We start from the raw sequence: 17,050 nt of genomic DNA on the forward strand, positions 1-17,050 counted from the left end.
TGGTGGTTTAAGGCCCGATCTCCCAATCCATCCGTAGGGAAGACCCGTGCCCCAGCAGTGGGGACGTTAATGGGCTGGTGATGATGATACACAAAAAAAGACAACAACATCATATCAAATTCAAATCATATATTCGCCTGTGATTCATGGGTTTGATTCTCTGCCGTCTTCTGTATTTCCAAATGCATATAACCCGGGTGATTTCAAGGCTAGAGGGAACAGGCACCTTCTAGGTGAGCTCCATCTTAGGCCTCGTCAATGCCTTCGAGCAAGTCGGGGGCCAAGAGCAAACCCATCAAAGGAAAAAAAAAGTTGCGAAAAAAATTGTGGTCATAGAGGTGTGTGTGCGTGTGTGCGTGCGTGCGTGCGTGCGTGCGTGCGGGCGGGCGGGCGTGCGGGCGTGCGTGCGTGCGTGCGTGCGTGCGGGCGGGCGTGCGTGCGTGCGTGCGTGCGTGTGTGTGTGTGTGACTATTACAGAGTCTTAGCAATGGGAACAGTCCTCACTACGGCGCATCACATGGTTTTATCCTCATTGGTCGTTTGCCCACAGACAAATCGTATCCTGGCTCTGTTCGTAATTGCTGCGGTCTGTGTATCAATTCTGTCATATTTGCAACTCAAACCCGAACCGGAGGTAATTGCGGTCTGGCTGAACCTGGACTATGTGTTCGAGTTAGTGTTTGTCATGATGGTTGTTGCTGCCACTGTGGACACAGGCTTCTACGATCTCGTGGCTTTCAAAATTTACGATGTAAGTACTCACGGTAAACCACTGGAATACCAATAGGATAGTTTCCAACTAGTCAAATCTTCTTCTTATCGTGTGGGTTGTGATACTAGCCTCATCAACCCTAGTGTCAGGGTTATGATTGAGCCGCCAAAGCACACACTTCACGTCAGTAACTTTTTACTAAACGTCAAAACACGAAATGACTATGGAATTTGTTTGAAAAAGCACACTGTGACGGACGACATAGAAAAACGTGACAAAATGTCGGGCTTATTATTACGTTTTTCTTGTTTAAAATTTATTAATTAATTTTATGTCACTTTTTGATCTGTCTTTATTTAATAATCTGAATTTCACAATTTATCTTGAACCTAGTACACGACCCAATCAATCGGGTAGTTTCATAGGTCAATGATAAATTGTGAAATTCTGATTACTAAATAAAGACAGATCAAAAAGTGACAAAAACGGTTTCTTTTTTCTATTTAACTTATTTAATGAATATTAATAAAGAAAAATGTAAATAAAGAAAATGTAATAATAAGTGCGACATAATTAAAACTCATAATAACAGGTTGGTACCGCGTTTAAAGTAGGGATATGAGACTCCCGATATTTCGACACTGTTGCAAGTGCCATGATCACGGGATGACAACCGCGTAAACTTAAAACAATGTGTAAGTGCGACATTTTGTCACGTTTATTATAATAACCCACACGATAAGAAGAAGACCTTATAGTTTAATGCCTCTGCCATTACATTATATTTTCGTATAATTATGCACCCGAGCAATGAGAAAATAGGTAATTATCACGTTAAATCTGTACAACGCCATCTACATTGTTTTTGGGGAACGTAGCATGGAAAGTCCCCTATTTTAATTTGACATCAGGGGGGTTAAAATGGCCACATAGAAGCAATTCATCTAAAAAAGCAATATTGCTATTTGACAGATGTTTGCGTTGCGCACTTACTTTTATATGAGCTTTTTTTTGTTTTTTGACGTGACTTTGCTTTTATGCTGTTCTGGGTAGTGCTGCAAAGGACTTTAGGCTTTTAGCCCTAAATTTCAGCCTACCGAGTCCTTTTTGGGACTAGACCAGTAAAATAGGGCTTTAAAAGCTTCGTCATTTTAAAAAACTTTTAGCCATTTTTAAAGTAGTAGGCTTTAAAAAAGCCTATAGCCTTTTTAATGTAGTAGGCTTTTAAAAAGCCTATAGCTTTTTTTAAAGTAGTAGGCTTTTTGGGACTGGAGTCTTTATTATCATTTTTTAGTAAAAGCCTTTTTACCGATTTCAAAAAAGGTACCTAATATACCTAATAGTCTATTACTATACTGTTACCACAGAGTACTATATAATACTGGCGTAAGTAATTTGTATGGGGCTGACGGGACGTGCTGTTACGTATTACTATAATTATTAGACTATTTCCACACTAATTGATAGTAAGAAGTTATTTTCAATATTCATAGTTAGTTAGCTAGTTGTGCATCTAACAATAAATCAATTTTTCACAGTGTTTGTGTAGGTATATATGTTTTTAAAGTTTGTTGTACCCACCCACACTTTTACTTTTTTTTACTTGAGAAAGGGACTGTATGTATAGCCTAAATAACCTTAAGGTCTAAGAGCTTCATAGGCTTTTTGAGCGTCTTATTTTATTAAATTAGTCTTAAACAAGGTTAGGCCTTTTTAAGGCCTTTAGGCTTATAACCAATAGGCTTGAATAGGCTTAACCCTAGCCTAGCCGCAAGTACTAAATGGCTTTATAGGTTTTTAGCCTACTAAGCTTTTTATTTAACAGTCTAGTCTTAAAATAAGGGCTAAAAGCCTAAAGTTCTTTGCAGCACTAGTTCTGGGAGCAAATAAAAAACATAGAACACGTTCAGCTGCTTGTCTTCCCGGGCATGTCGTAAAAACCGACAGAGGGATTGTGTCCTCTAATATGATGGACTAATGTTATGCCGTTGGTCCCGGCTGCATTAGCAGTCGTTAATAACCATCAATCCGCACTGGGCCCGCGTGATGGTTTAGGGTCCCCCTATCCATCCATAGGGAAGGCCCGTGCCCCAGCAGTGGGGACGTTAATGGGCTGATGATGATGATGAATGTTATGGGCGATAGGCTGATCCCTTATCACCATAAGGTTCATCATATCCAGCTTACGACATCGTATCAACAGTGGCTGCAAGTTGTCTTTGATTACTTGTGGCTCTGCCCACCCCATTAGGGATTACGGGCGTGAGTTTATGTATGTATGTATGTTTTGACGTGACTTATTGTAGATTTGCCGCAGATGGCATTAACTTTCTTGACCGGAGTTTATATGCGCAAATGTCAAATTGCAATATTGCTTTCTTAGATGAATTGCTTCTATGTGGCCACTTTAACCCCCCAGCAGGCTTACGAGGGGAGGTCAAAAAGTTCGCGGAATGAGGGGGAAGGGGGTCGAAATTAAACACGAAACTATTTTTCCTTTTCAATATATTCTCCCTTAACCTTAACACATTTTCCGGATCTATCAAATAATTTGTTTATTCCATCATAAAAAAAAGATTTCTCTTTGCTGTCAAAATAGGCCGAAATTGCAGACTTGACTTCTTCATCATCGCCAAATTTTCGTCCACGCAGTTCCTTTTTCATTTTTGGGAACAAATAATAATCGCTGGGGGCCAAGTCTGGACTGTAAGGCGGGTGGTTTAATTTTTCGAACCCGCATCGGTGAATGGCAGCCGTCGCAACATGGCACGTGTGGACGGGTGCGTTGTCGTGCAAAAGGAGCACACCTCTTGACAGCTTTCCTCTTCTTTTTTCCTTGATAGCCTCTTTCAATCTATCCAGTAAAGAAGCGTAGTAATGTCCCGTTATAGTCACACCACGATCTTTATAATCAATCAGCAAAATACCTTCTGTATCCCAAAAAATAGTGGCCATGATCTTTCCGGCCGATTGTGACACCTTAAACTTCTTTGGAGGAGGTGTGCCTATTTAATGCCACTGCATCGACTCTTGCTTCGACTCAGGTTCATAGTGGTGAACCCAGGTTTCATCTCCAGTAACAATCCGGGCCATAACTTCTTCCTTATTCTCTCCACAGAGCTCTAAAAACTGGCGAGAACACTCGACACGCTCGCTTTTTTGAAGTGGCGTGAGCATTCTTGGAACCCATCTTGCGCTGACCTTAGTCATCCCAAGATGTTGATGTAGGATATTTAAAATACTTGTTTCGGATACACCGACCATTGCTGCAAGCTGCTTCTTCTTCAAGCGGGTATCTTCTAATACAAGTTTCTCTACTTTTTCGATGATTTCCGGTGTGGTGGCCTCAATGGGCCGTCCGGAGCGGGGGTCATCTTCAATCGACTCTCTTCCTTGCTTGAAAAGACTATGCCACTTGTAAACCATGGTTTTACCAGGGGCAGAGTCCGCGTAAACTGCTAACAGCTCTTGAAAAATCGTCTGAGCGGATTTTCCTTGCTTGGTGAGGAACTTAATGACGGCGCGGTGTTCAATTTTCTCCATATTCGCTGAGTTCTTCCCGATTCACTTGTTTGCTGGTCGATAGTGCAAACGTTAATGACCCGATTTGCTTCAAACTTGGTACATATACTGTTAATGAGGTGTGCAACTAGCGGCTACCTGTACGAGCAAACCAACCCCCTCCAACCCCTCCATTCCGCGAACTTTTTGACCTCCCCTCGTAGCACCGTAAGCGCGCGACTCTTTCTCGCCTCGACATACGTCACCCGTCACTCTCTCACAGTACTGCATAGAAAGAGACAGATGATCTCTGTCGCGGCGAGAAAGAGTCGCGTGGTTACGGTGCTAAGCCCTACAGGTTTCTTTTAATTTGAATTTCAGTTAACAAATGGCGCAATTTTTGGCATTACGTCTATACTATGCGTGTGCACATTCGTATTAGCTGTGATTATGGATTGTGTGGTGGCTATTATGTTGGTAACGCCGCTTGCAATAAGGTAATATTTGCTTCTTAGGTATTACTATATTCTTCCATTCTTCCGTTTTCCCACAGAGTCCGCTTACCTAACCTGAAGATTTGATAGGTCTGGTTTTTTACAGTAGCGACTGCCTGTCTGACCTTCCAACCCGCGAAGGGAAAACCAGCCCAATACAGATTAGGTCACATACTTCCGAAAAATGCATTTTTCGGGAATGTGGGTTTCCTCAAGATGTTTTCCTTCACCGCTGAGCACGTGATAATCGTTCATGATCCAAACATGAATTCGGAAACAAATTCGACAATCATTGGTTTAGGCCTGTGCTGGATTCGAACCTGCGACCTCAAACTGAGAGTCAAGCGTTCTTCCAAATGGGCTTCCACGGCTCCAACGTAATTATCACGGAAAAACTTGTAGATAATGACCTATAACGGCCTCCGTGGTCCAGTGGGTAAGCGTTAGGCTAATAATCCGGAGGTCCCGGGTTCGAATCCCGGTGGGGAAGTATCACAAAAATTACGTACTTGTTGGTCCCTAGTTTGGTTAGGACAGGCTGTTCACCAGATTGTACGAAAGTAAGATGACCCGTTCCGAAGGCACGTTAAGCCGTTGGTCCCGGTTACTACTTCTGTGGGGTTAAAATGGCCACATCGAAGCAATTCATCTAAGAAAGAAATATTGCTATTTGACATTTGTTTGCATCGCGCACTTTTATATGCGCAAATGTCAAATTGCAATATTGTTTTTATAGATGAATTGCTTCGATGTGGCCATTTTAACCCCTCCTGATGTAAGTAAGCAGTCTTTACATGAGCCATATCAGGGGCCTTTGGCGGCTCAATAGCAACCCTGACACCAGGGTTGATGAGGTTGGTGATCCACCTCTCAACCCACACGAGAGAAGACCGAACCGTCTGGTAGACCAACTAAGTCATACATTATTTTGTTTTCATATCGGGAATCTCATATCCCTGATTTAAACGCGGTAAGAACGTTAATGGTGCTAATTCCTGTAAATACCATCTAATTTTATTTTAAGTTATATCTGTCATTTTCTTATCCGCCGAAAAGGAAAGGGACGGGTAATCGACAAGCATAAAATTTATGGAACACACGTCAATTTTAAGCACAAATCTAAAACAACCGTCTAAAAATTTTACATCAGTCAATAACCCGACACAGTTAGTAGAAAGTACGTCAAACGGATTGCATACCAGGGACGTACCTTTTTGATTCGCTCGGGTTATTCATTCATTTACTCATTCTTCCTAAAATTAAGAGCTGTGAATCATCCGTCCCTTTCCTTTTCGACGGATATGAAAATGACGGATATAACTTAAAATAAAATTAGGCGGTGTCTGCAGGAATCGGGGCCATTATGTGGTTTAATTACAACTTAGTCATTTTGTCTGACAGAACTATGGAGCATGGTAAGATGAACCCGATGCCTGTGTTAATGTCTATGATCCTGTATTGCAACATGGCTGCCGTGCTGGATGCAGACTACAATTACGTGAACCACAACATTATAAAGGGACGCGATCGCTGGCAAGCTACGGACACCGTAAGTAGTCCCCGGAAACAGAGACACAAATTCAAATTCAAAAATATCTTTATTCAGTAGGTAACATAGACACTACACACACACACTACACACACACACAACACACACACACACACACACACACACACACTGTGGTACACTTTGAATCGTCAATTTTTACATAAGGAACGTCTCATCCGCCTAAAACTACTGCAGCTTCTCACAACCTGTATAGCCGAGGAAAAGAAGCTGCAAGGAAAACGTCGGCACAGGGACCTAGACATTCTTTTGGAAAAAACTTGTAAAATATTAAGTATTATAAGTAATTTAGCTGCCTAATGGTGCTAATTCCTGTAAATACCATCTAATTTTATTTTAAGTTATATCTGTCATTTTCTTATCCGCCGAAAAGGAAAGGGACGGGTAATCGACAAGCATAAAATTAATGGAACACACGTCAATTTTAAGCACAAATCTAAACCAACCGTCTAAAAATTTTACATCCGTCAATAACCCGTCACAGTTAAGTAGACAGCACGTCAAACGGATTGCATACCAGCGAGGTACCTTTTGATTCGCCCGGGTTATTCATTCATTTACTCATTCTTCCTAAAATTAAGAGCTGTGAATCATCCGTCCCTTTCCTTTTCGACGGATATGAAAATGACGGATATAACTTAAAATAAAATTAGGCGGTGTCTGCAGGAATCGGGGCCATTATCAGTTCTCAAGACACCCGGAAGGACGTATCCTTAGCTCTTCTTGGTCTTCCCCTTGCTCTAACGGTGTCACTAACACCATATATTTGGTTGCAGGCGTTTGAAGACACCAAAATTCACCAGAAGACAATGCCAGGAGTCGTTGTGGCGGCCGCCGCCACCACCCTATATATCCTCTTCGTGTTCAAGAAGTTGAGGCCATATGCGTACAATTCCCCAGAAGTTACAAGTAAAGATTATATCTGTCCAGAAGAGCATAGAAACTCACTTGTCTCTTTGCAAGCAAGATAATTCATCGACTCTAGTGGGTCGAAAGCGATAAGCGCTCAAGGAGGCAAATCTTCGACCATGCCCGCGGAGTCCGTATCGGGGTCCTGGAGTGATTTTTGATGCTGATTAGAAGCCTTTATGGGTAGAGTAACTTAGCGTAGGGCAAATCTTGGCTCCTGACCAGCGGCTGAGCTACGTTTACCTCACCCCTTCAATCGTATGGCATCAGACGTCACACACACAGATGCGCGTGTACGATACCGTCAATGTGTAGTGTCTGTGTAAAACGAGGTGTTTTGTATGCAGTGTTCGGGGTGTAACATAACATAAACAGCCTATATAGGTCCCACTGCTGAGCATAGGTCTCCCTTCAATCAACCGGATGGGTTATGGAGCATCTACCACGCTGCTCCACTGCGGGTTGGTGGTTTTTTACTGCTAATAGCCGGGACCAACGGCTCAACGTCTTATTTCCGTATGAACCGATAATTTTGGTTTTAGTGCTGATGCATCGGCAGACACTCCTACGCATGGCTGCTTCCAGCGTAAATAGGAATAGCAAGAGCTGGGAAGCTATCAGGAATCAGCTGGTGGAGTGGCACCACGAGGTGGACCAGGAGAGGCTGCGCAGGCTGGCTGATGATGGACCTGCACCAATTAACAAAGTACTTCTGTCATGTACTTACTAATATACTTCTCCTTTCTTCTTCTATACGTAGTGTGGGTTGTGAGGTGGATTAACAACCTCATCAACCCTGGTGTCAGGGTTATTATTGAGCCGCTAAAGGCCCCAGACATGTCATTCATGATTTTTTATGTTATTTTAAATTATTTTCAATTCTTAAAAAAAAATCACTTGATGTTAACCTTTGTTGGCTTTGCCTTTTTAATCTCACTTGAAGATGTGTTGCTGTTGCAGTTTCTTGTCATTTCTTCTCCTCAGCCATAACGCCTAGCAAAATGACGTAAATTCAAAAATGTTACATTGACCTTCCACAAGTTTATCCATGATAATTACGTTGAATATATTTTTTTGACGTGACTTATTGTAGATTTGCCGCAGATGACATTAACTACTTGGCCGGACAAATGGGGAGCGCTGAAGGCTCTCATCCGGTACAACGTTTAAGACAATAGCGGGCGCAAACTGGGCGTCATCTGAGAGGAAAAAATTTGAAAGAATTAATCGACCCTAGCGGGTCGATAGCGATAAGCTCTGATTGAGGGTATCGAGGGTGTCGCGAGCTAATTGGCTGCCTCTATGGCTAGAGTAATCGGGTCGTCGGGATCGTATATTACGTCCTTCGGACGCTGATACTTTTCAGTACCATCCCTAAGGGAGATGTATTCGGAAGAATTTCAGACGACGCGCTGAGCCGAGGTTAGCGCCCAACTGGGCACCCTCAGGTGAGCCTTCAGCGCTCCCCATTTGTCCGGCCAAGTAGTTAATGCCATCTACGGCAAATCTACAATAAGTCACGTCAAAAAAATGTGTTTGGAAGCCGCAACTACCAGGGGAAATGATTCTGATTTCTGTCGCTGGAACAAGAGCGGAGCTGTTATGTCAGAGGGGATCACCAGGTCGCAGTCAGCCTATCTCCGTAGAGAATTGGATAAAATTGCAGTGGCGACCACCATGCCCTCCCCACCTGGATCCGACCTTAGACGCCTAGTGTCGTGAGCCATACATAAACATGTAAAGTCACGAATTATCTGAATTCTGAATCACATTCCAAAACTGAAATGTGTCATAGTTATATAAAATAACTATGAAACATTCGCGGGGTTTCACCCCATATTCTAACATCGTGAGTTTTTAACCTATATTCATACAGCTATGGGCACGTTGCTCATTCGTGGGTATTTTGCCCCATAGGTATTTCCCCTCCGGACTCGTGGTCACACCAGGTTGTCACACCAGTATGACAAACAGGAATTTTTTTCTTGTTTGTCACACCGCTAACAATACAACACCTTTTATCCTGACTTGTCATTATAAGTAGTGCTGTGTTTATCGGCGTATAAATTAAAATTAATTTTATTTACGAAATTATACTTTTTTAACAGAAACTTATCGCTATCGACCCGCTAGGGTCGATTAATTCTTTCAAACATTTTTCCTCTCAGACGACGCCTTGAGCCGAGATTCGCGCCCAATTGGGCACCCTCAGGCCTGTTGTCTTAAATGTTGTACCGGGTTAGAGCCTTCAGCGCTCCCCATTTGTCCGACCAAGTAGTTAATGCGATAATATGACTTATTATCAAATAAAAAAAACTGGTAATTATGGAAAAATCCATTAGGTCGCCAGTGATAGAAGATAGGAATAAACAAAAAGAATGCGCTATTAAACATAATTAATCTATTTGCGCAAATATCGATATATTTTTTATCATAGGGATATTCTCCGCACTAACAATGGTGTGATAAAAGGTGTTGTATTGTTAGCGGTGTGACAAACAAGAAAAAAATTCCTGTTTGTCATACTGGTGTGACAACCTGGTGTGACTACGAGTCCGGAACGGGTATTTCATATAGGTAACTATGACACATTTCAGTTTTGGAATGTGATTCGGAATTCAGATAATTCGTGACCTTACATGTTTATGTATGGTTCACAACACCTAGTGCGTTTACGAGCGAATCCAGGAGTACGAGGCTTTACTGCCCCATTAGCCATCGGGCGTGTGTTTATGTATGTTTCTTTGTCACCAGCGCTTCAACAAGATTTCGGATATGACTCTACTCTTGAAGATCGGCCTGGTCCTCGGTATATTCTGCGCGTTATTCCTTCTAAGAAGATATCGCTTATTGGGGTTAGGTAAGCACGATCATTCAGATATTCTTCTTCTATCGTGTGGGTTGTGAGGTGGATTACCAACCTAATCCGAAGGTAAGATGATCCGTGATTCGGAAGGCACGTTAAGCCGTTGGTCCCGGTTACTACTTACTGATGTAAGTAAGTAGTCGTTACACGAGTCAGGGGCCTTTGGCGGCTCAATAATAACCCTGACACCAGGATTAATGAGGTTGGTATTTCACCTCACAACCCACACGATAGAAGAAGACAAAGCTAATCAAATCAACATACATTTGAGGAGCTCGGTGGCGCAGCGGTAAACCCGCTCGGTCTGCGATTGTTGAAGTTAAGCAACCTTCAAAAAAACGTTTTCATCACGAGCTCCTTCCGTGCTTCGGAGGGCACGTTAAGCCGTTGGTCTCGGCTGCATTAGCAGTCGTTAATAACCATCAATCCGCACTGGGCCCGCGTGATGGTTTAAGGCCCGATCTCCCTATCCATCCATAGGGAAGGCCCGTGCCCCAGCAGTGGGGACGTTAATGGGCTGGTGATGATGATGATGGTGTATGAAACGACAGATGCTTGTGGAAGAAGCCCTTGACAATGACATGTTTCAGGTACGGTGTCAATTAGTATGCTTGTCGCGGTCTGTACGGGGTACTTGTTACTCCTCCTGAATCCCCACGACCTGAACAGCTTGCTCAGGAGGTGCCAGTGGACCACAATCATGGCTATCCTGTGCATATTCTTCATAGAACGGGTACGTATGCGACGTCTTCTGTTTTAGTGCCTACGTGCTTGGACTTAGGAATATTTTATTTGTGACATCGTAACGAATTCTGAGGGGGATGATTCAGACAATGGTTCTGAGTTAATATCAAGTGGAATTCATGATTATTTTTAAATTAAGTACATACATACATACATAAACTCAAGCCTGTAATCCCAAATGGGGCGGGCAGAGCCACAAGTAATCAAAGACAACTTGCAGCCACTGTTGATACGAAGTCCTAAGATGGATATGATAAACCTTATGGTGATAAGGGATCAGCCTATCGCCCATAACATTAGTCCATCATGTTAGAGCACGCAATCCCTCTGTCGGTTTTTACGACATGCCCGGGAAGACAAGCAGCTGAACGTTTAAATTAAGTATTATCAATTTATACTTTTGCGATGGAAAATTCCAGAATCATCCCTCTCAGTATTCGTTACGATGTCACTTACACCCCCTACAAAGAACATACGGTAGCCATAGTACTTAGGTATGGGTGTTAGTGACATCGTAACGAATATTGTGGGGGATGATTGAAACCATGATTCTGAGTCGATATCAAGTGGAATTTCCTGTCGGAAAATTCATGGACAATTTTAGTGATGACTACTCAGAATACTGGGGGGTTAAGATGCCCACATCGAAGCCATCTAAGAAAGCAATATTGCTATTTGACATACCCGATTACTCTAGCCATAGAGGCAGCCAATCAGCTCGCGACACCAAACACTTCAGGACCCCGATACCGACCCCGCCGGCGTGGTCGACGATTTCCCTCATTCAGCGCTTATCGCTATCGACCCACTAGGGTCGATTAATTCTTTCAAATATTTTTCCTGTCAGACGACGCCCTGAGCCGAGGTTCGCGCCCAACTGGGCACCCTCAGGCCTGTTGTCTTAAACGTTGTACCAGGTGAGAGCCTTCAGCGCTCCCCATTTTCCCGGCCAAGTAGTTAATGCCATCTGCGGCAAATCTACAATAAGTTACGTCAAAAAAAAACTAAATGTTTTTATCTAAGTATCTATTTAAATATTATTTTCTACTTTCATACTTTTTGTGCGCGATTTTTCGCGCGCATTTTGGGTTTAAAATTGTTTTTTTCTCATTTCAGTCCTTTGAGACAATGCGCTTGAATAAGAGATTATTTCAATTTCTCTTGGGGTTGGTCCCTGACGACAAGACGTCTGCCCCCTTCTACGTCGTGAGGTACTTGCAATGGGTAAGTTGAGACAATGAGGGACAGTGAAGGCTACGTTTCGCATAAATAATATAGGTGGCGCTGTCGAGATTTCATGTGATATTTTTTTACCTATTATGTCATTACTCGGGTACATAACTAATTATTCGAAAATGCAAAGTAATGGCAGACTGGTTGCTTTTCGATCTCATTATGTCAAAAAGGTATCTCGCTGGTATGCAAACCGTTTGTCGTGTGCTGTCAACATAATTCTGTCGGGTTATTGGCCGATGTAAAATTTTAAACGGTTGTTTTAGGTTTGTGCTTAAAATTGACGTGTGTTCCATAAATTTTATGCTTGTCGATTACCCGTCCCTTTCCTTTTTGGCGGATAAGAAAATGACAGATATAACTTAAAATAAAATTAGGTGTCTGCAGGAATCGGGGCCAATGACTAATTAATGTGAATGCAATGAATAATGGCAAAAGCGTATATTTATTTAATTATTATTTATTTATTTATTTGTACACAATGAAACAGACACAAGAAACATACAAAGAAAACAGATAGTACAGGCAAGCTTATCTCTAAACAAAGAGATTTCTTCCAGCTGACCTACATGACAAGAGAGACTTTCAACGTATAATATTATATAGATAGACATACATACGCGTACAAATTATTTAGAAATTACTTAATTACTTATACTAATATAAGACACAATGGTGCTAATTCCTGTAAATACCATCTAATTTTATTTTAAGTTATATCTGTCATTTTCTTATCCGCCGAAAAGGAAAGGGATGGGTAATCGACAAGCATAAAATTTATGGAACACACGTCAATTATAAGCACAAATCTAAACCAACCGTCTAAAAATTTTACATCAGTCAATAACCCGACACATTCATTTACTCATTCTTCCTAAAATTAAGAGCTGGGAATCATCCGTCCCTTTCCTTTTCGACGGATATGAAAATGACGGATATAACTTAAAATAAAATTAGGCGGTGTCTCCAGGAATCGGGGCCAATATTAACCTAAACCTACAAACCACATTTAAATAAATTATAATATAATATATATTTCATAAATATATAAACATATTATAATACTTTCTATATTGGTTTATAAAAATACACGCTATATACAATATATATATACCAATATAAAAATAAGAGGGGCAGAGGGGGGAAGAGTTGCCGTTATATACGTAGTATTATTCCTTATTCTTGAGGAGCTCGGTGGCGCAGCGGTAAACGCTCTCGGTCTGCGATTGTTGAAGTTAAGCAACTTTCGCCAAGGCCGGTCATAGGATGGGTGACCACAAAAAAAGAAGTTTTCATCTCGAGCTCCTCTGTGCTTCGGAAGGCACGTTAAGCCTTTGGTCCCGGTTGCATTAGCAGTCGTTAATAACCATCAATCAGCACTGGGCCCGCGTGACGGTTTAAGGCCCGATCTCCCTATCCATCCATAGGGAAGGCCCGTGCCCCAGCAGTGGGGACGTTAATGGGCTGATGATGATGATGATTCCTTATTCTATGCTTAGACATATTAATTTCAGGTATCATTCCTGTTCAGCGCAATCTTCAACAACTTCGGTGCGGTAACCACCATGCGTCTGGTGGCCAGGCGGTTTGGAGATATATACCCGGAGCGGGTGACAGACTATGTGTACGCCGTCTCTTTCGGTTGTAACGTCGGAGGTAAGGACGGCATGTCTCTTGATATTCCCCTAAAGAAAGATCTAAGTTATTTTTTTATGTGATTTATTTTTTGCCGCATATATGTAGGAAAGTGAGAATACTATGGAAGGATCATCATCACCAGCCCATTAACGTCCCCACTGCTGGGGCACGGGCCTTCCCTATAGATGGATAGGGAGATCGGGCCTTAAACCACCACGCGGGCCCAGTGCGGATTGGTGGTTATTAACGACTGCTAATGCAGCCGGGACCAACGGCTTTACGTGCCTTCCGAAGCACGGAGGAGCTCGAGATGAAAACTTTTCTTTTTTTGTGGTCACCCATCCTATGACCGGCCTTTGCGAAAGTTGCTTAACTTCAACAATCGCAGACCGAGCGCGTTACCCGCTGCGCCACCGAGCTCCAAGTCAACAAGTCACATTAACTTTTTTGACAAATTGAACTATCATCATCATCATCACCAGCCCATTAACGTCCCCACTGCTGGGGCACGGGCCTTCCCTATAGATGGATAGGGAGATCGGGCCTTAAACCACCACGCGGGAAGATGATGAGTGTCTGGAGATCAGAAATCAGAATCATCTATTCAACGTAATTATCATGGATAAACTTGTTGAAGGTCAATGTAACATTTTTGAATTTACGTCATTTCGCAAGGTGTTATGGCTGAGGAGAAGAAATGACAAGAAACTGCAACAGCAACACATCTTTTAAAAACCAATGAGGGTATACATTACAAGATATTTAATAACTAGAGGACCACATTCAATACCAGACATTTATCATTTAGGTAGTCATTAATCTTATAATAAGATTTTTTACATGAAGTAAGCTTCACGTGAGCTTTAAATTTATTCTCTGACAAATTTAAAATATTATCTGGTATTTTATCGTAAAAACTTTTTTTACGAAGTGTCCGGGGTGTGGTCTAAGGAGATATGTGTGTCGTAGGTGCAGCGACAGCCCTGGGCACCGGCGTGGCTATAGCGTGTCTGGCTTCAGCCTCACAGCAGGGCTACCGCGTCAGCGGCTGCAAGTACATGATCTTCATGCTGCCAATAACCCTGATCAACATGCTCTGTGTCTACTTCATCTGGGTCATAGTCATGGATTAGACTGATCACAGCTGGAGATCGCCAAGGACCTTATGGCACGTGACCAAATCGGAACTAGTCTCTCGTGTGGGTTGTGAGGTGGATTACCAACCTCATCAACCCTGGTGTCAGGGTTACTATTGAGCCGCCAAAGGCTGACATGACTCATGTAACGACTACTTACTTACATCAGTAAGTAGTAGCCGGGACCGACGTCTTAACGTGGACTTACTACTTTTGGACATTGAGGTGATCAGCCTGTGATGTCCTAACCAAACTAGGGATCACTAGTAGATAGTACTAAAATCAGCACTATTGATAGATTTTAAGCGAAATAAAATATAAGTACTTTGTAAGTAAATAGTTGTTTTACTGTGCCAATAGTTGTCATTCTCAAGAAGCCTAAATACTTTTTCCGATGAATTCATTATTTTATCCATGTACATACACAACATAAACATTATGAATCACTACAGTTCCCGTTTCTAGTCCAATTGAGTGGTTGGCATTTTGTCATTATGAGATAAAAGGGTTCAAAATTACGACGATTGCTCCGCTGAACACCCAAAGTGTACTCCTGGTGGTAGAACGGGTAAATTCTAATGCTCTGTTGTGCCCCTTTAGTGGTACAGAAGGGAAACTTTTGAGTTACCTGTCGTGCTCCTTTTAAGTTATGAACACATTGGAGGGACTACTAAAATGAAATAAGTACTTTTGTAGATGTCCGTATACACAACAGGACCCTTCGTCTGATTCGATCGACAACCAGAGTTTCACTTTCGTAATATTTAGTACCTTCCGAGTAGTGTAAGAAAAATAATAGTACCTTTACAGTTAAACAAAAAACTTGAATTAATTTCCAGCAGGACCCTCCGTGGTTTGAAGGTCTTCGGACCATTGGTGTATATCCCTGTATAGCGGTGCATTAGTACCTTCAGATTATCTTCGTTTTCTTTTAAAACAAATATTAGTTTATAAGAAATAAATCTACAAAATTTTTATACTGCCAGCAGGACCCTTTTTTGTTTTGGTGCTTTCAGTCCAGACATTCATATTTCCTAGCAGCAGTATATTAGTACTTTTCAAAAAAATATCGCTTAATTAAAAAAAAAATGTATTAAAAAGTAATAAGACTGATTCTTTATCAGAGAAAATATTCTAACACTTTTATTTATGTGATGCAACCAATGATCTACTATGATCTTTATTAACCCACGCTGAACAACGTTTGATTGATAATTTCTATTGGTAATTGTAATTTTGATTGGTAATTGTAATTTTGATTGATAATTCCTAATGTAAATTTTTGTAAATATAATTTATTTTTTGTTATAATTTTCATTGTGTTTTCCTTTTTGACGATATCAAACTACGTACCTACCTAATATAACATGAAAACTGTTTTTTATTTCATTGGTTGCATCACATAAATAAAAGTGTTAGAATATTTTCTCTGATAAAGAATCAGTCTTATTACTTTTTAATACATTTTTTTTTTAATTAAGCGATATTTTTTTGAAAAGTACTAATATACTGCTGCTAGGAAATATGAATGTCTGGACTGAAAGCACCAAAACAAAAAAGGGTCCTGCTGGCAGTATAAAAATTTTGTAGATTTATTTCTTATAAACTAATATTTGTTTTAAAAGAAAACGAAGATAATCTGAAGGTACTAATGCACCGCTATACAGGGATATACACCAATGGTCCGAAGACCTTCAAACCACGGAGGGTCCTGCTGGAAATTAATTCAAGTTTTTTGTTTAACTGTAAAGGTACTATTATTTTTCTTACACTACTCGGAAGGTACTAAATATTACGAAAGTGAAACTCTGGTTGTCGATCGAATCAGACGAAGGGTCCTGTTGTGTATACGGACATCTTTTGTAGGGGTAAAGTGGAACCATAAATATAACGACATAAGATGTGCTCCACCAAACCACCAAAGGAGCACTACGGATCATACAAAATTTACTCGTTCTACCACCAGGAGCACACTTTGGGTGTTCAGCGAAGCAGTCGTCAACCTTTCATCAATCATTAGTTCCCTCCACAAGGGTGATGATTTGGCTAAAGGGACTTTAATCCAGTCCATAAACAATTTTAAAACCCTTAGACCTCACCACCGCAATCCATTCCGACCTCCAGGTTGAAACCTTTTTGGCATAGTACAGTGGCGCCATCTGGCGGATGAAACCCAACAATTACGATGACACCACACGTCAGACTCGTGTGCATGCCAACGAGATGGCCATTTGTTTCGCCCGTGTAATT

At 41.5% G+C, this 17,050-nt stretch overlaps 1 protein-coding gene across 1 annotated transcript; it reads left to right on the plus strand.

Moving 5' to 3' along the window:
* The first annotated feature begins 487 nt into the window (after window positions 1-487).
* Window positions 488-12,026, plus strand: LOC126378735 (P protein-like). The gene is made up of 8 exons (XM_050027116.1): window positions 488-751; window positions 4,595-4,710; window positions 6,109-6,256; window positions 7,051-7,183; window positions 7,726-7,889; window positions 9,938-10,043; window positions 10,640-10,782; window positions 11,910-12,026. Exons 1-8 carry the CDS (start codon window positions 488-490, stop codon window positions 12,024-12,026), a joined length of 1,191 nt encoding a protein of 396 aa, XP_049883073.1.
* The last annotated feature ends 5,024 nt before the right edge of the window (window positions 12,027-17,050 follow it).

The sequence above is a fragment of the Pectinophora gossypiella genome, chromosome 27, assembly GCF_024362695.1.
Source record: "Pectinophora gossypiella chromosome 27, ilPecGoss1.1, whole genome shotgun sequence".
NCBI lineage: Eukaryota > Metazoa > Arthropoda > Insecta > Lepidoptera > Gelechiidae > Pectinophora > Pectinophora gossypiella.

What these genes read in the sequence shown, in the direction of transcription:
- LOC126378735 (XM_050027116.1), top strand. Translation starts at nt 488, where the DNA reads ATGGGAACAGTCCTCACTACGGCGCATCACATGGTTTTATCCTCATTG. An exon ending in GCTGGCAAGCTACGGACACC is followed by an intron (nt 6,257 to 7,050) that starts GTAAGTAGTCCC and finishes ATTTGGTTGCAG; the next exon opens with GCGTTTGAAGACACCAAAAT. An exon ending in CAATTCCCCAGAAGTTACAA is followed by an intron (nt 7,184 to 7,725) that starts GTAAAGATTATA and finishes TTTTGGTTTTAG; the next exon opens with TGCTGATGCATCGGCAGACA.